Consider the following 20,181-nt stretch of genomic DNA (forward strand, 5'->3'; position numbering starts at 1 on the left):
ATCCTGGTAGTGATAGCTAGATTTCAAATGTTAAATGGATAATTGAGAGCTAATTGTTATATCGGTTCTTAAGAATCCGGGGTTCCCGTCTGTCAGTTTGGATAATTCATTTAAATTTATCTATTACAGGTGCCCTTGCTTGTCTTTATATAATATTGTTTAGCACTCTTTACACTTTGCAAAATACTGTGCACCATTATCCTAAAAGATTTCACTGCTAATGATCGTGATTGCAGACATTGATATTGGGTTAAACTTCTTTTGAATCGATCCAAGGCTTTTCATGTATTACACAACTTTTGTTCAAATTTTCAAAATGGCTGCAACATGTGATCAACAGCCAATGGTTCATTGTATATCCAGAGATCCCCATGCAGGTTGAAGTCCCATTAGTGAAAAAGAAGGGGACTTGCTTGGTTTTGACAGATAATTCTGTTTTATGGGAACCGTCGCTTGCTGGTCAGTCGGATATGCAGTTTCACTAGTGATGGTAGTAATGTACCAGGCACTAGGTAGATCTGAATCCTTAAGGACTACGGCAGGTCGTGAGGAGGAGAAATATGTTATGATGAATGCCAGATAACTGTGTTCATGCATCACAGTGGTGTGACAGAGACCTCTTGGTATTAAATGGCTTCATATTGTTTTGACAGTCATAGCTTCCAGCCATCACCAGATTATAATAGATGTGAAGGATAAAACATTTACACTATATGCTGCTGTTGTACGATTTCTATTTTCTAACAATTTTTAGCAGGTTTAATACTGCAGATTTAGGGTTTAACATGGTACACACGTAATCTGTGACTTTAATTGATATAGAAACAAACACATTTTTCATATTTTCATATTTTTCTGTGTGTTATGCTAATTACTATTCACAGTTTTATGGTTTTTACTGTTTTTTAAGATTTCTTGCCAGGGCAGAGTTATTTTTACAGTTTTATGAAAACACACGACTTGAACTTTGCATAATGAACCGTAGGTAATGCATTATTAAATATACATGTACACCTTAGGTATACTCCGTGCCTGAGGATACAAGTTTTCCTTTTAAAAGCACTTAAAAAATATTTCAAACAACATCGATAGCATCAATAATTATGGAACGAGCAAGTTCATCATTGAATTAGATATGGAGATTCACATGACTGCTATATTTTCACTCAGGTTAAAATCAGTTTTATGAGCAAAAAACAGTGTATTTTATGATGGCTTGAGGATCATTTTAAGTCTAGAAATGGGACCTTTTAATTTTAGTCAAATTTCATATGAGAATGAAATGAAAAAGTATATGTGTATACTATGAATGAAGAGTAAACTTTTTTTTAAGTATTAGAAACTGGAAAATTGTGATTATAAGTGTAAGGAAAGTTGCATTTCAAAATATTATGTGAACTTAAAATTCTGCAGGTCTTTTTTTTTGGGGGGGGGGGGGATTTGAGTTCTCCAGTTTCCTTGAAACACCAATTGCCCTCTCATGCCAAAATTGAAGCCATTATCTGATGATCCGGCATGATTATAGTAAAATTTAAAGCATTCTTTAAAATTATGATAATTTTAAAAAGTTACAAGAAATATGTCAATAAAATATTGTATTGTTTTATTTCTTTTAAACTTGGAGGGGGAAAATTGTGAAATTAATGCATCCCAAGAGTTCTGGATGCACAGGGAGTTTGCTGTATGAAATCATATTCTATTTATTCATGCAACATTATTGTACCATGATGTTGCATTTGGATATGCGTTAGAAGTTTTTTTTTCCACATTTTCTCATGGTGCTTTCCAGTTGAAACTTATAATTGAAGTATAACAATTCATTTTTAAATCAGATTAGAATCAATATTATCTCCCTTGAATTCTTGAATTCATTTGCCAGTATTTTATTTGACTGCAGAAACATAAACAGAAATTATGAAATACCAATTTATGTTTGACAAAAGTTATTTCCCCTACCAAGACTTCTGTTACAAGATTCACATGCAAACGTAAGGCATATAACCATTATTCCAAAATTCAGGTCATCCCCAAAAAGTGCATTATGGGGGAAGATTAAACAAGTCTTTACTGAGATTTACACAACAGGCCCGTATTGTAGAGACTCTGGCAAAACAAGGATTTAATGAAAAGCTCCCAGAATTAGTTCCCGTAGCAAGCCATTCCTCAAGTGTAGTTATAAAAACTCAAAATCGGGCAGCATGCTGATAGAGCATGTGTATAGGTAGTTTAAGTTAATGTAAAATTTAAGAAAATCTCTCTCTCTCTCTTTCTCTCTCTCTCTCTCTCTCTCTCTCTCTCTCTCTCTCTCTCTCTCTCTCTCTCTCTCTCTCCTACTAAATCTACTAAGTGAGGACATCCTCACAATTGTAGAAGAGAATACACATATATATTATTCTATAAAGGCAAAAAAATTACTATGTTAGGTATAGCTATAGGGATACCTATAAAAGTTTATCTAATACTCTCTTTCGAATTATGAAAAACTTGTCCTCACTAAGCTAATATTTTGTATCTATTTCTTTCACATGCAGTTGGTCATATTTATGAGGACGTAAGACGTCAGTTTCAAGATTAGAGCTCTCCTATGTAGGAGGTGCATTTAGTGGAACTTTGAATGCTTAGGTGGGACAGAGTGGTACCAGAGTCAGTGAGAAAGACGATAAAATGTCTAAAAACCGACTTCTTATTAAATACTTGATGTAGGAAATGTAAAATACTGTCAAAAGAAATGTCTTCCTAAAGTAGAAACATAAATACAATGTTATATTTTCAAGCAATGTCCGGGATATGATAGCTAGGAGCAACAAAATAACGTGATATAATAAGAATTCTAAGTATTTAATTACTTCTTGAATACTTATTATTTACTTAGTTTGTGTATCAGTCGAAATTGGGTGATGAAACTGCGTATGATAAACTTACTGAGCAGATTCACTTATGCAGTGATGAATATCGATCTGTCCCACTCCGGCATGTAAACAAGTTGTTTTGCATCTTACTAAGTACGAGTTCTCCAAAGGGAAATAACTCGGACATATCTCGAAACCAGCGTATTGTGAGGACATTTTTTTTGTCCTCATAGTGCAATTCTGTCCTCACAACTTCTGTCCGTTGGTTGAAATTTGTCCTCACTTTACACGTTTTACTGGCTCTCTCTCACTCTTGCATAAATGTTTTGAAATAAATCAGAATCATAGAAATTTCTAGTAATATTACACCGTTGAAGAAATTTTAGTGTAACTAATATTGTATTGAAATCGGAGATAATCTCTTTTTACATACAAATAGCAAGCTATATATATATAGAGTGTAAGGATGTCTAGAATGAGTGGTTTGGAAAATCTTGTATCAAAGAATCTGTATACATATAAGGTGAATGAATTGCATGTGACAATTAAGAGGAGAAATGTATGAGATTACTAATTATTAAATGTTTACTTTGAAGTTTACCTGCAGAGGTGATCAGGAGATTGAGCAGATTGGATGTGTTATCTGTTAGGGGGGCTTCTCAGATTGTTCAACGTCTGATTGCTTGTCGAAAAAGAAATCGTTGAAATTGAAGTAAGGCTACCCCCATTATTGTCAGAGATAAAATGTTCATTGACAATGAACTTGGATCTGATTGTCCAACAGTAAACACTAACGTTCTTGAAGATGAAAATTGCAAGTGTTAGGAGAGTTGATTGCAATTCTCCAACACCTGAAAACATAACAGTCGTCAAAATCATCTTGTCGTGAAATTCCGCCAGTAATTATTTTTTGAGTAAAGGTATACAATTTCTCGTCTGAAAGCCCTTTTTCGTAACTCTATGCCTGGCAAAACATGATGTTATTTTAAAAGTGGCTCTTAATAAGGTGAGAAGACAGTAAATGAACTTTTTGATGATTTATAAAGAATTTATATGACCCCATCATTTCTCAAGCTGTCCCCCCTCTTTTTTTGGTTTTCATACTTTCTGACACAATCAATTAGTCACAAGTTTTTACAAAAATGTTTTTTTTTTCTTTCTGTTTTTTGCCATTAAGGCCCAATTGCTACATGTTCTGTTGGTGTACAATTGTTATGAAGACAAGAAAAAAATTCTGTTTATTTTTTTTTATATTACCGGAAACACTTTATGTGTCCTTGTGTCATTCTAGACCTATACAACTTTATTAAAACATTGTAATTATATCTGGGGATGTTTTCTTTTGAAGTGAATTGCTGCTCTGCACCCAATGCCTTTGTCATAGCATATGCCTCGATCATTTTCATTTGAAATACTAGAAAAGTTTGCAAATATGAAAACATTGTCTAATGGGCTGTCTTACAACAGCAATATTTTTTTCAACTAAATTACAACAGCAATATTTTTTCAACCAAATATGCCCAAAGCAAGAATGATATATTATTAAAGGAGAACTTGCAGTTTTCAAACTTTCTATTTATTCATTTTTCAAATTGTTTAATCCATTGAGACATTTCAAGAGGAATTGCCTTATGCATGCAATATGTGAACGAAACCAGTACGGAATATTTAACTTATCATTTGCCATGATAATCGACAAAGAAGAGAAATGATGGAAAGCATTTTGTCTTAATGCACCAAATGTTCATCCATCATGTTTGACTTTGCAGGTCAGGTTTCAGTTAATCCATCACCAACTCGAGAGGGCCCTTGTTTGGTCCTGGAGTCTTTAAATCCCTTTATGGGTTCAAATTCGCTGTCTGGAGTGGTTTTCCAACAAACGTGAGCAGGAACATGGTATTTAGCTTTGCTAAGCTGCCCTGGGATGATTTGTGCCACCACACAGACTGGTACAAAATTGACACAGAGCTCATGCAGTGTCTGTTTTTGTTGTACACATAGAGATCATAAGTCTTATCTCTTTCAAAGTCTGTCCAAAAAAATAGATTTCTTGTTTACTTATCATATTATCAATATGTATACACGGTAGGGATCTGGAGAAAATCAAATAACACGGACGTTGCTGACTTTCTCCACGTTTATAATATCCCATTTTTTTCAAGCATAGTATTTTTTTTTTCAAGTATGGCAAGTTGGCTTTTTATCATTCATCAACGTTTAATACAAAAACAGAGGCAGTTAACTTCAGTAATTAAGTTTATCAGGTGTAAAGTATGGTAAGTCCAAGCTGGTGGTCTGGTTTAATATTCCACACCTGGTCATAAACTTATACACTTGTCTGATATTATCCCTGGAAACATCCTGGCAAAATTGACCCCGGGAGGAGGATTATAGACCCTGCATAACATTACCAGGTGTATGTCCAGCCAGGCGGCTGTAAGATCTTCTATAAACAAAAGGTTTTAAATTCTAAAGGTAGGTAGGTGTTGAAACAGTTACACATGTGGTCAGTGGTATCATCTGAGGATAAATCTGATTAGATAATGAAGTGATTAAAACAAATTAAGATTATGGTGTAAAAATCAGAAAGTTAATGACAACCAAGTGTTAGAATTATTCTAAATGATTTTGGTAATTAAACAACAAAAGTATATATAGGCATGAAAATTGTTGCTTCAGAATTCAGACAAAATATGTTCTCTGAACATCAGTAACATCTAATATATATTTGAAAATATGAATTTTGTCTAAATAATAAATGTGAAAGAGACTTTAATTGTTATCGGGGTTACTAACATAATCTACATTTAAATGTCAATCTTGCAGACATCTACTTCTAACGTCTATAAGGCCTCTAGAAACATTATAATGTATTGACTATTTACATAGAATCAATCATACACAAGAGGGAAAGAAAGCCATCAAAAAGCAATTTCTCTTAATGCATTTCTTGACAAAGGTAAAAACAATGTGAAATACGGTCCTTGAAAGCCATAAAACACAGGTATTGAGCATTAACCCACAATTCATCCTATCGTTTTAAAAGTTGGAAGGGTATGCATTGTAGCAGCTGAAGACAGGGTCCTGAAAAATTTGACGCCTGTACAAATCTCGGTGCTGTTAAATTCTCTGATCATCCATCATCACTGTTGTATCATTCTCAGAAGGATACAGTGCAAGATGCACACCTTTGATCAACATTTTATGGAGCCAGACTTCCATCAGATTCTAAATCCCCCTTTCCCTTTTTCTAACTTGATAATGCAGGGAACAGTAGAGTGATAAAGAGATTTTTTATTCAGATAAACTGATGTTTGATTTCATCGTAGATGACGGGAGACTTTCATCTTATGGCCGTCTACTAAAGCTAAAGGTTCCCCAGATCATGACAGTGTAGCTGTAAAGATTACAGTTGTGGATCCATTGACTTTAGAGGGTATTCTCTACAGCTTCATAATGGCTGACTTCCTTTTAAACCATGGATGAAAATATAAATACAAAATGTATCGGCCATATTTGTTTTTTCATTTTGGATCTCATCACACTTAAATAGCTCAATAGCTGGGTTAGCATGGCGACTGCTGAACTGCTTATCATGAGTTCGAATCTGGCAGGGGTTTTAGATTTTTTTTCAGAATTCCTTTTTACTAAAACTGCATTTTGTGACTAAATAAAGTAAATTTGAAAGTTTTCAATGTCAAAATATTGTTGAACATATCCTCCATTTAATTTTCTCTGGTGTAGCATTTCCTCCTAATATAAGGTTACTTTGACATATAATTTCTGTATATGATCGAGGGTGAGGGAAAGGGGGGGGGGTTGGACGGCACAGGTAAAAGGTTAGGGTAGGGGAGAGAGGAAAGGAGTAAGAGAGAGGAGGAAGGACCTAGGAAAGATTACATAAAGAAAAGGAGAGAGAGAGGATGGGGGAGATTGAGAGGTGACAAAGGAGAGAAGGGGAGAAGGGAGATCAGTGGTTAAATACCCACATCCACCCTCGTCCACCATTTGTGTGTTCACAGTGATATAAACATACATATTACATGTAGCATTAAAGGTTTTTGGCAATTGTATCAGTTCATGGCAAATACCATGTTTAAGTCTGCAATTTTCCAACATTTTAGTAAATGAATGCAAATTATCATAAAAGGGGAACTTCATTAACAAAAAAAGAATTTAGTAATTTTCTTTGAAGTATCAGTTTTTGTGGATAATTGTGAAAAAGTAAGTTAATTGTTTATTTTCTGAAATTACAAATCACAAAAGAGCTAAGAGAAAGAATTGGATGACCGAGATATTTTGTAGACACAAAGTTATGTAATTACTGAGTGCATGGAATGTGTTTGGTCTTTTTTCTATTGTATTATACATGTGAATATAATAAAGTGTCAGACTAATTCAAGGATAGTAGTATTCTGTTTGTACTTTTAGCATTTATGTGGACAAATTATGCAGTTTTCCAATGACAGACATGCATGTGTGTGGAATCATCATGCATTCTGTCAATGCTAATTCTTGACCTTTGCCCTGTGCAAAATCCCTAGGTGGAATGACATTGCAAATCTGTTATCTAATCGCCTTCGATCCCATTCACTGCATGTGAAATGATGTCATTGACTTTGACTTCATTCTAATTGATTTGACTGCATAATTCTATATCTATATTTTTAAACGACATGACTTTACAAATTTTACGGAGACATTAATTATGACGATTTTACAATGCGAATGTTTAGGATCTGGTATAATAGTGTATGGTACAGTTTTAGAAAAGTTTTGGGTGAAAAATTTAACAATATAAGGGTATAGTCATGAGCAAGAAGCTTTTACAAATTTGAAGGTTATTAATTGTGATATGCTGTCTTTGTTTCCTTAGAAAACATATTTGATCATTGAATATTTTTTTTAAAAACGCAGCCCTCTGCTGATGTCAATATGGGTGATGTTGATGCGTGGAGGTTGTAGCTGGTACAAATCCCCCACTGGTAACTTGACCAAGTCAAAGCTATGATGTAGAATATATAGATAGTGATTGTATGCTCCTTCACAAAGTGTTCTGCATTTAGATGAGAGAATCATGGATCTCTCCAATGAGACCATCAGGTCCCATAAAAAAAATTGTAAAAAATTGTCACAGCAGGCGTTGGCACCATAAAGAGGCCTTACTGCTCTGGCCCTGAGTGCCACGGATAGGTCTAAATTTCCGGCACTTCACCTACAGCTGGAGACATCTTGATACGAGTGAAGAATTATGGAAGGGACCTAAAACAAACAAACTTAGCCATTGAGGGGTTTCTGACTCATAACTTGGTATTTTCTTCACAAACCCTTGGACTTTCGATCTATCTGAAAGGGGAGATGTAATTTGTCACATGATATTTAGCCAATTTAACATTATATATAAGCTAATTACGCAAACGGGCAGAGGCAATTTCCAGTGCCAATATGAATATAAGGTATTCATAAAATTACCAGTATAGGAGAGTGCACCCTTATGATGCTTCAATATACATGTACAGTCCAGAAGCATTATGCATTAGCGACCATGGATCACCATTAACACATGATCAATTGATTATTAGCAGAAGTGTTCTGTATGGAACACCTTAGTTTGTTTTATTCATGAAGAGGGAAGATGAGGTGGGTTCTGTGTTTCAGTTTTGCTTAGGAATATATAGTTCCTACATGAAAACTCGAGGTGTGTCCTAATGAGAGGGCGCTTGAGGTCAGTGATGTGAATACAGACATATGAACTGCAAGCTCTACAACAGACAGTTGATAGATAAAAAAACCTGTTGAATGTGTGTTTTTATCTCTCTCTCTATGTTCATGTGAATTTTGAAGAAGCCTTGCATATTAATGACTCTATTGAGTGTATTTTTATCTTTATGTTCATGCAAATTTTGGAGAGAAAAAAACCTTGCGTATTATTTATACACAAAATCTGAATTCGTCATTCATTTGTGGAGGGCAAACCTCCCAGTGGTGTCTTATTAAACTTCTAGATTTACCAACAGCCATGAGCCCTCCGACTGTCCATCTCAATCATGAGAGTATCACCCCTATGATTGCACCTTGTCAAAAAACGATATTCATAGGTTGAGCCCACCTAATGAAAATCTATGTAGGAAATTCTAAGCTGATACCCATCTGTCCATTATTGGTACGCTAATTTGGAGAAATTTTCACCGTTTTGAGTGACATGTTAATGAAGAGCTTGAGAGATTTGGAGTGAATTTTATGTTTTCTTTAGTGGTCCTATGTCACGGTCTGATGAGCCTTAACTTTAAATGTACAAGAGTATCGGCAATTCTACGCGTTTGAAATGTGATATTGAATTACAGATCTTGTCATATTTTTGAAAGGTCTCCAGCGAAAAGTAGAATATTTCAAAACGGTGACCTGATAGCATTAATTGACAGGTAAAACGAATACCTTTGAAGCTGTGCAACCGGAAAACAATCTTTCATTGTGAAGATACATTAATTGAAATTCAAACAGTATAATGGTTTTATATTATGAAATTCAAGGTTTAAAATGTGTGTGTACTCACTAACAAACTATACAGCTTTGCATGATTCGATAGTGAGGAGGCTTATCAGTTCGAGCTTATTTGATGAAGTTAATATCAAAGTTTTGAGTAAATAATTCTCTTTGATATATGAAAGTTATGACCATTCTCTGTTAATGTTCTCTTAATGTGTCAATGTATCATAAATTTAATTGATAAGACTATTTGTTTAGAAAACCTGCTACACTTCTCAAGGCATATGAAATTACTAGTGGATACATAAATTTTCAAAATTTGACATTTCCATAGAAGGAAGTGCTACTTAGAACACTTCGTCCCTTGTTTCTGGCGACAAAAATATCAGCTGTCGGGGAAAAGGGTAAATAACTGAATTCCCAAAGCGTCAGAGGTGGCAATTTGTCGAAAAAACCTGATCCTTACACGTCTAAAAAAGGATGAAAAGCATGTATTGCAGTATTTATAGTTGTCGTAAATTTTCTTGAGCAAATACAACTATAAGAAGTGGTAAACAGTCCTTCTCCAGATCTCAACTATAAATGCAGGAGAACTCTTACAGTTGAGCAAATATTAACCGTGTTATTTAAGGGTCATATGTTGCCGTGGTATCCGGACCTCTCACCGACTGCCATAATTCAGGTGCACCATGTGGTCATTGCTTTAGGACAATCTGATCCGGACACAGATAAATATATACCATGAGATCAATTGTTAAATTTCCCACACACAAATTGTATAGATTTCTCATTATTGACAACAATGAACATTTGAATTTGAATATCAAGATCTAGGGAAACATTTGTACAGATACTAAGATAATGATGAGGCGAGATGTCATATAATGGGTTCAAGGAAAGGTGGAATGAGCAAATTAGGTCTGACTGCTGCAAAGATGCTGGACATTGCATGGCCAGTGAATACTTGCAAGACAAAAGAGATTATTGCAGGGAGATTCAATATCTAGATTGATTGCCCAGCCGCTCCTCTGCATTTGCTATGAATGTGTCACGCAGAGGGATGCTACGTACAATACATTTCTAGTGGGACTACCAGCTTTTATGTCTCCCGACTTATTGAATTCTTTCAGAAACCGAAAAATTTTGACGATCACTTGCGGCTATTTTACTGGTATTGAAAATAGGTCAGGCCATTTTGCAGACCCTGGCAGGAAGTGCCTTTTGTGAGATCATGGTGGTGTCTTTAACTGTTCTTTTCCACAGAGCAAACATATCATGTGTACTCTAGAGTGTGACAATTCGTGTTTTCTGATTCCTATTAATGCCACCTCCCAAGAATTCTTTGTTATATTTCTGTGTAAAATCTTCAGGCAGCTTTCACACTTTCAGTCCCCAGAAATTGGCCAGGCACTTGTGTTGACACAAACATACATTAGCAATTTCAACATTGCTGGGAGTAGGGCCTTTTCTAACTGCTGGGTTGATTGTTTAATCCGCAGTTTGACTTTGTTTGCACTCTTATTAAAGGTGTTTTCCTTGCTCTGGTCCACAGAGCTACCTTTTATCTGCTGTTTTTATAAGATCAGGATATTTCAAACTAATGGGCAACTTTGTGTTTAAAGATTTACAAAAAAAAATTCTTCATCTACTATAAACATTGTTTTCTGATCTTGCACATAAAATATTCTTAATATTGTTTGAATAAAAGATTGCAAACATCTTGTCTTGGTACTTGAGGTATTGATGTATAAACCAGATTTTTTTCCAAACTTCTTTCTTGAACAGTCGAAAAATAGAACTCCAGACAAACAAGTTTATAAGCTGGGGGTCATGTGAGGTGCCTGGGGAGGGTAAAATGAGTGAAAGAGTGACAGCTAATTCAGGTCTTTGGAAATTTAAGACCCGATATGTGAAGCAAATGAAATAGATATTTCATTTTGCTGAAAGTTATTTTGATAAATTTTCCTAATCTAATATTAAGAGAATATTTTGCCTTGAAATAATGATCAATGAATTTAATGATATACATGTACATGTATAGGCATATCCATTGATGAACTAAAAACAAAAGTAAATTTTGCCCAGTTGGCATTGTAAGTTAATTAATGTTCATCAAAACTTCTAAGCGTAAATGTAAATCCTCTCTATATTTCTTTTCCAGTCGAGCTATCAAGAAGAACCAGGACCTGTTGCCGGAGACTCCACTAATTAACCTGTTCTTTGATGACTTTTGGGGGACCCCCCTCACCCACAGCGGATCTCACAAGTCCTACAGGCCACTATGTGTTCTCTCCTTCAGACTCAACTACTATTTCGGAGAATTCAGTCCGTGGGGTTACCACCTGGTGAACATTCTCCTTCACGTCGTAGTGACCACTGTTTTTACTAAATTAGTGAGGATTTTTCTGCGAGATGATTTTCCAACATTTACTGCGGGACTGTTATTCGCAGCACATCCTGTCCACACGGAAGCGGTGGCGGGAATTGTGGGCCGGGCTGATGTTGGCGCCTGTTTATTCTTCCTCCTCGCCTTCCTGAGTTACATACAGTATGTGAAGTACAGGGACCATGTGACGGAGAATGATGCCCCATTTGGGGCACTACTGTGCATCGTGGGCACAGCCATTTTCACAACAGCAAGTATGCTCACGAAGGAACAAGGAGTGACTGTTATAGCCGTGTGTGCTACATATGATTTGTTCGTTCACAACAAAGTACAAATCGCAGATATTATTTCATTTAAATGGGTAAGTTAATCCCAAACAGTTGTCAGGGATTTTTTCTATACATTGAATGAGATCTCGATCCATCTCCAGTTTTTGCCCACAGGAAGGGAAATAACTTGATATCTTACACAGTTTTGTAATTGAAAATGCAAGAAAAATCTAATTGGTACAGTGTTTCATGCTGCAGGGAATTGTAAAATTACATAAGTTTGAGTGTTTGCCATTTGTCACTTAAAAAAGAAAATGATTGATGAAAAAATTAAAATGCCAAAAAATGGAAACCCTTTAAAGGACTCTACATGAACAATGTAATTCATATCAAGATTAAGGCACACATAAAATAAGGAATTTCTTCAGCAATTAAGAGGAAAACCCCTGACCACCTTTCACCTCAATCTTTCATTGAAGTGCACAGGAGCATCCACTTGAACATGTTCCTTTATTTAAATCCTCAGATATTTGAATCCAAAACCTAAAATTTTTTTACGTCTCTCTTCTATCATGAAATAAGAACATACTTATTGATCAAATGTCAAAAAACCAGTGATCCTATGGATTAAGCAACGGTAGAAGCCAGAGGTATTTGGCTTACGGTGTTGTCTTGAGGAATTGCAGAGCAAAGCCTGAAAAATTGCATTTTAAGAATTTATCCAACTTGTTTTTTGTCAAAATATTTTTATTACCTCCATGTATTGCGATGGAGTAATTCTCGGTAAATCCTTGGCTGCTCAGTCCCGCAGTGGGAATTTCTTGTAAACCAAGTCTTACGCAAAGCCCTCTTTGGCAGCCCCTACATATTCAGTGTATATTGAACAAAAATTGGTTAGGATGTTCTGGTCTTAATCATTAATGTATTTGACACCTGTAAGTCTTTAAAATGAATTCAGGTGAGAGGGAAAGTGTGAAAGTCCATGATAAATTTTATCTAATTATTAAAATTAGTGTTTGCTTAAGATAGTGATATCATGAAATGAATTTTTATCAAGTACAGGGTTAAAATTATCACCTGAAATTAAACATTAATTACGTAGTTCGGTTGTCCTACAAATTTCCCTGTTACAGTTATAGTGAATCAGAAATGCTTTCGTTGACACGATTTTGGTAAAACCTGTACTAATTGACCTATGGGATAGTAATTAGGGAATAAATATAAATTACACTATATAGTCTGAAAGTAAATCTATAAGAGTTATGGCCCCTGAAATCTGTTCATATTTCTAGCTTTTGATACCTATTTGAACAGTTACCAAATTATTTTTTGTATTTCACTCTAACTTCTTGCTTATAATTGATCATTATTAGAATTGTGTATTAAAATTGAATCTGTATATATCCAAATTCTTAAATATTAGGTCAGACAGAGATTAGAATGTTTTTTTTCCAGGTAATTGGTTAACATACAAAACAAAATGTTTTAAGGTTGATAGGTAATGACATTATAAATTGTTGTTATGACAGTAATAAGAGATTTTAGTGGTCTGTTATTTTCATTAGGAGGGGGACATTAGGTCAATATAGTGTCTCCTAAAAAGCAAATACATTACTTTGATACACCTCTCAATAAGTGGAAGTAAGTGTCATCTTAAGTCAGGATGGATACCTTAAATTCTTAGAATGTACCGCTAGAAAAATGAAGGATCGAAATGACCAAGTAATGAAATATAAGAGTCTAAATATTTGTTTTGTGAAATAGAGTCCCGGGTCGTTAGGGTTTTGGTGTTTAATTTAGAGATACTGTGTGTTTCATCCCAACAATTACACATGAAGTGTTAATTAAGTTTCTGGTATGCATCGCTCTGGGTGCTATTGTTGGGTATATCTGTGTCAATATTTTAGGTGGACAAACTTTGTGACAAAATGTTTCGTGATTATCTTAGAGTATAAAATCAGATCTTTAACAGTGTTGTAATCAGAGTGTTTGGACTTCATGATCAAGGCTGCACTATATTTTTTTAATGTGTGACAATTTTCACTGCTCCTTTGTTATTGGCATATTTGTTGCAGAATGCAGTCTTCCAATGGGTGCCTCACTTGCAAGTGTTTCTTTTTCTTCCCAGTAATAAGTCTACTTTGAACAATAAATAAAAAAAATCTACTCAGGTCTGCCAATGGTGAGATCTGAGCCATTTTTACACAGTCTAAATGAAGTGGTTTTGATTAGTTTTGAGTTTTTGTCATTTGATGTCTTGTTTGCACCTGTAATTTGAATGAAAATGTAATTATGTTTATTTCACTGCTCTTTTATGCATTTTTCTTGATGCGTACATCGTTTTGATCTGTTGGACAAAGGCGATTTTAATATATAACTCTATGTTAGGAGTACATAGATCTTTTAGATTTCAATAGTTTAACACTGAAGGATTCATATACAGTCATGGCTTGCAATTATTTTGTAAATTTTTCTTTGAAAATTACAAATTCAGAAGAGCTTTATATTTATAGATTTACAGATTTTCATCTTCAAAACCTGTTGAAAGACATTGTCACTTTCAAGATGATAATCAGAAAGATTATAAAGGCAATTGATTATTCAGTGTATGAAACTTGAACATTATAATTACCTGTGTGACTGAATATCTGAAAAAAAAAATATATATAAATACATGTACATTTGTGCACTCATCTGTTATCCTGATTAGGTATGCTAAACATTAAGTTTATCTTATGATGAACATGACACCACATATTTGGTCAGAGAGAGATTAGAATGTTTTTTCCAAGTATTTTGGATATGTTTAGATTCCATAACATTTAATTACGGAGTATGATAACATATATATTGTTATATCTTCCTCCTAATCTACCTGTGACCTTAATCAAATAACCATGCGTGCATGGTTCAGATCATGATATACCACCTGCCTAAAAGTCCATTGAATGCTATGGCAGTGAAATTGACTATGTATTTCACTAAATATGACATTGATATTTTTCTTGAAGAAATTATAATTGCTGTTTAATTTTCCTGGCATTTAGTATATTCTGGATTTAGTCTGTAATAAGTTTAATATACCATTTATAACATATATCATTTAATTTTGGTATGTCAATGGTTTTCTGTCATAATGATGAAAATTCTCTTAATTTTGCAAACAAAAAATTATCTTGCAATGTAAAATGAAAATATGCTAGAAAATTAAACGCCATTATTTCAAACTACACTTTATATAGTGACTGTAATGAGAAACATCGGCCACCACGGTACGTGAATGCCAAAATTATTTGCTATGTTTGTTTGTGATTTTACACTTAAGATGACTATAAACTAAAAAGAGAAGACTCTTTTTGTAGTTGGGAAATAAGAAGATTCGAGAGGGGATTCTATCTTTAGGATTTATCGGATTTCTACTGGTGGCATTCCGAATCATGTTCATGGGAAACAAAACCCCGGAATTCGCACCCTCGGATAATCCAGCATCGGATTCTGATGCTGTAGTAACACGATTTCTCACATACATTTTACTACCAGTGTACAATACATGGATCTTGTTGTGTCCAAGAGTGCTCAGTTTTGATTGGTCCATGGATGCTGTTCCATTAGTCGAGTCCATAGGAGATATACGCAATGTATTTTCAGTCATATTTTATGCCATTTTAATTTACATATCTTCAAATTTATTGAGCTATATACACAAAAGCAGTTACTGCAATAGTCATACATATACACAAATCAAGTCTCACCAGAATGGGAATGGGGTGTCCCACCACGGGAATCACTGTAGTCAGAAAAACAATCACAATAGCAAACGTCATAAACATTCCCGGCGAGGATCCAACAGTTCAACAGGGAGTGAGGAGGATCAAGCAGAGGTGGGATCCAATAACTTCAAGTCTCAAGACATCTTAATTATATCATTATCGCTGATGGTATTCCCATTCATTCCGGCTACAAATTTATTTTTCTACGTGGGATTTGTGATTGCTGAGCGAGTGCTTTATATTCCAAGTATGGGGTTCTGTCTTCTTGTGTCGTATGGTGCTAACTGTCTATATAAGAGGTACAGCGGTGATTTAGCAAAGAAGAAGTGCATTCTGGGAAGCATGGGACTGCTGTTGTTCATGTTTTGTGGGAGAACGGTTCTCCGAAACCGAGTATGGCAGTCGGAGGAGAATTTATACAGCTCAGGCCTGACTACCAACCCAGCAAAAGGTAGGTGTTTGTAGTGCAAGTTTGAATTGGCTTTAACATGACTAGATGACTAGGCAGTTTTGTGATGATAAAAAAAATCAATTATAGAGTTAAATGTTAATCTGAGACAGTTGACTCTTGGTGTTAGTAATTATTGATAGTGCTTATTTTTTATTAGGAAAGGAAATTCACAAAAAAATGAAAATTTCCCTGTAAAGGAAAGTTTCTCATTGCTTCAGTGGGACAGTGTGGCAGACTCAAAGTATTTGAGATCTGCAGTCTTCTGCTAATCACTGCCTCATTAAGTTGTCAATAGACAATGCAGTGCATTGGATTCCTGAGAAAATCTGCCCTCCCTCCTTTTGAACACGAGGGGTGGTTGCCTGCCAGAGAACTATTTGTCAGAGTCTTGACACTGTATAATGCTATATTTGGATTTCACCAGGTTTCTGTTCAGAAAGGGAATATAATCCAGAATGCCTCACTTGTGTTCTTTTTCTGTCAGCAATTATTTATCAATGGAAAACTTGACCATTGGATTCTTTTGATAGGAAGTGAAATATCTTATGGTGAATCTCCTGAAGATTGGAAATAATCTTGGGTCAATTTGTTGGTGATTTATGGCTCTTGAGCATTCTGCAGAACAAAACGTTGATCTCATAAAGTACATTGACCATGACAATAATGGCTGGGACAAGATAACAAACTTCTTTATAGGTGTCATGCTGTCTTTCAATTCCCTAGAACTTTATATTCTATTAGAGTTAAATTAGGAACAATTCTATGAAATTTAAGGATATAATAATTTATAGATAAGCATTCTGGAACATTACAACATCTATCAACCGATACAATCAATGAACAGATTATCAAACTGCACTTTCCCCAATTTCAGTTTTATGTCTTTAACTTGAAAGACCCTAATTATTGATTGACTGTCCAAATTTTCTTTTAACTCGCCTTACACCTACCCACTAGAATATAGTAAAAAAAAAATCAGTTCCTTTAAAACCCTGAACTAGGGAATCCAGATCTGTTTGAACAACATTTAAGGTGAGGAGCTGACATTTTGTTACTGGATCGAAATAGTACAGAATTTGTAGCTGTTGATGGACAGTGTTAAGAGTTTGTTTGCTTCTGATAGTAGGCCTGGGGGTAGTTCCTCCATTAGCTGATGATGTACAGGAAGCAGTGTGTGTGTGTTGATTGACATTAGTGGTGATACAGAGCGACATCTGGTGGTCTGTGATATAACATACGATTGATCTGTAGTTTATTATAAACTTATACCAATGTACACTCTATTTCATTCAATTTATTATATAGAATTGAATTGTAACTTCAGTCAACATAAAATCTGCTCCTAACATTATTGTCAAGATGGCCTCTAGCACCTAACTTGATATCATTTGTACATACATGTATTTACATCTCCAAGGTTATTGTCTTTGGTATCTTTACAAATTGTAATGATAGCCATTTCCTCACGAATGTGCTGCAGTTGTGAACAATGCGCGGATGAATCTTGATGAAAGATATAGTATGTGTATTTTAACAGAGCTCTGGGAATCTCACAGAAATGAAAGTAGAATGTGAAGTATAAGAAATAATTAAATTTCCTTTTTGAAAATACATGAGAGTATGAACTGCAATGCTACAGCCCAGCATATATTTCATAAAGTGCTAATGCGCTTCTCAATAATGATCAAAGTGTGTACGTGGCCGTGATCGACGTGTCCTTGTTCAGACGCTCATGTATTTTTCAAAATGAAATTTCTTAAATGTGCATACAAAACATATATGTATGCTGTGTTTTGTATAATATTTGATTTTTTTTTTTATCAGCTTGGGGTAACTTGGCAAATGTCTGGAACCAACAGGGGAAAAGGTTTGAGGCAGAACAGGCCTACAGGAACGCCCTGAAACACCGTGGCAACATGGCGGACACCCACTACAACCTGTAAGCACCAAGTCTGAATTATATAGCAAGATGAAAAAAGACGGGGTCAACATTCGTCCATTATTAGGTCTATTTTAAGGTCTTCAGATAACAGCAAACTCAATCTGACATTATAAGTACAGACCTACAATGTATATTATGAATGTATATATATATATATATTTATATTTATATATATTTATGATATAGGTCTGTACTTTAGTCAGATTACAGCAAGCTCTGCCAATTAAGAAAAATAATTTGATATGCCTATACTGCATAGTCGTAACTCTTTAACATTGATACAGGAAATTGCATTGTCCTACATGTTAAATAGAAATGTATAAGCTTGGTACTCTAGGATTGCACACAACCTCCTTTTCCAAGATACTGGAGATTTCTTATTTTATGCAAGTACTTATAATAATATGGCGAAATGAGTCGTTACAGTACGTCAAATCGCGTGAACATGAATTCACTTGTTATCTGTTGATCAAGAGTACTTGCATGAATTTTAGCAACAGAATATTAAAAGTGAGTAATTTCATTTCGCTAGTGACGCCTCTCGCGAAGTTACGAAATGATAAACTACAGATTAATGTCTTCAGGGCTTATAATCATACAGTCTTAAGTATCATTGGGAACAGCCAAATTTAGCAAGTATAGACTAATTATATTCAATAACTTAACACTGTTCCTTTGAAAATGACTGTCCAGTGATGTGATAAAATGTTTAGAAATAGGGAAAAAATCTACCAAATAAACTTTGAATATTTTTGAGTAGGTATTATCATGCTCAATGGTTTTGATTCAGAATCAGATGAATTACGGTTCTTCTTCCTATGTAACAACACTGGATAGAGTTGACAGGATTTTTCATAGTTAGCCACTAATCCTGACCCCCTAAGGTACAGGCTGAATTGCAGGAGTTCATCCTATTGTCCACTCACAGTCAAGGTCCCATCACCCTGTACTTTTGACAGACCCGAGATTGGATCTGCTCACCAGTGAAATAAGTTTAAATTACCCGGCTCTTCATAGCGGAGTTTTCTATGAGTGAGCACTTAAAATGCTTCAGCACACTTCAATTAGAATTCAGTAATACCTGTTTAAGATTTACTCAAGGTAAAAAATAAATAGTACCCTATGATTAACAGGGAAGGGACAGTGGAACGACAAACAGAGGGACATTAAAAGCAAGATTTCAATTTCTTCCGCTGTACTGTGAGGTGTTCTGTCAGATGATGTATTGCTGATATGATAAAGTCATTATATTAAATGTTTTACCTCGGAGTTAGAATTTCATTTATGTCCTACCATTCCACAGTTCACATCTATTTGATATCATTTAGAATCAAAGTGTAACAAAAATCTTGTATATTTTATTACATCGAGTTCTAGTGTGTAAAGCTATATATACACCCCTAGGCCACACAGTCTGGTGTTAGGGGGATTTAACAGGTATACACTTGTGGCATTAATTACACATTTTATAGTTGTATAACTTATAGATTTGTGTGATATGCTTCCGACATAGCTACTTCAGAATCACTTTCATGCAAAATCTGCACACGATGCATACAATGAAAACCAGCCATCATTTTTGTATTTAATACTGAGTAGATTTTCAACATTGCTTCCGAATCAGTTCATTTTGTTAATGGATTGGGCAGGCATTTGCATTTCTTATGAAGTTATATGACCATATCTCCATAAAAAAATCAGTTGATCATTAGAAAACCATGAATATTATGTCTCCTTTGGGTGAGAAATTGAATGAAGATCTTTGTCAGTTTTAATCCTGCTGATGAAAGGGGCTATTTCAGCATAGGAAGAATGGAGGTATTTAGCATTTGTATAAGATGAAACTGGGAGGATATTCAGGTTATTCAGATTAAGTGCTGGAATTTAAAAAAAAAATATCTTACAGAGCAGAAAAAATAATATATTATTATCAGTAGAGTATTTGTTTAACTTGTGGTTTTAATGCTTGCAATTGAAATATCTTGACAGTTTGCACTAAATTAAAAACATGAATTGCAGCAGACATCT

The 20,181-nt window shown here is 34.8% G+C and overlaps 1 protein-coding gene across 2 annotated transcripts in view; it reads left to right on the forward strand.

Annotated features, from left to right (window-relative positions):
• Nucleotides 1-20,181, forward strand: part of LOC125674286 (protein O-mannosyl-transferase TMTC2-like) — a 32,448-nt gene that overhangs the window by 1,792 nt on the left and 10,475 nt on the right. The window contains exons 2-5 of one of the 2 annotated variants that reach the window (XM_056160642.1): nt 6,179-6,285; nt 11,497-12,082; nt 15,353-16,211; nt 18,036-18,150. In XM_056160642.1, the coding sequence (XP_056016617.1) occupies nt 11,978-12,082; nt 15,353-16,211; nt 18,036-18,150 (1,079 nt within the window). In that variant the 5' untranslated portion in view covers nt 6,179-6,285; nt 11,497-11,977. The remainder of the gene's footprint in view (nt 1-6,178; nt 6,286-11,496; nt 12,083-15,352; nt 16,212-18,035; nt 18,151-20,181) is intronic. The other variant, XM_048911414.2, reaches the window with a different exon arrangement.

Source organism: Ostrea edulis, chromosome 3 (assembly GCF_947568905.1).
Source record: "Ostrea edulis chromosome 3, xbOstEdul1.1, whole genome shotgun sequence".
Lineage (NCBI taxonomy): Eukaryota > Metazoa > Mollusca > Bivalvia > Ostreida > Ostreidae > Ostrea > Ostrea edulis.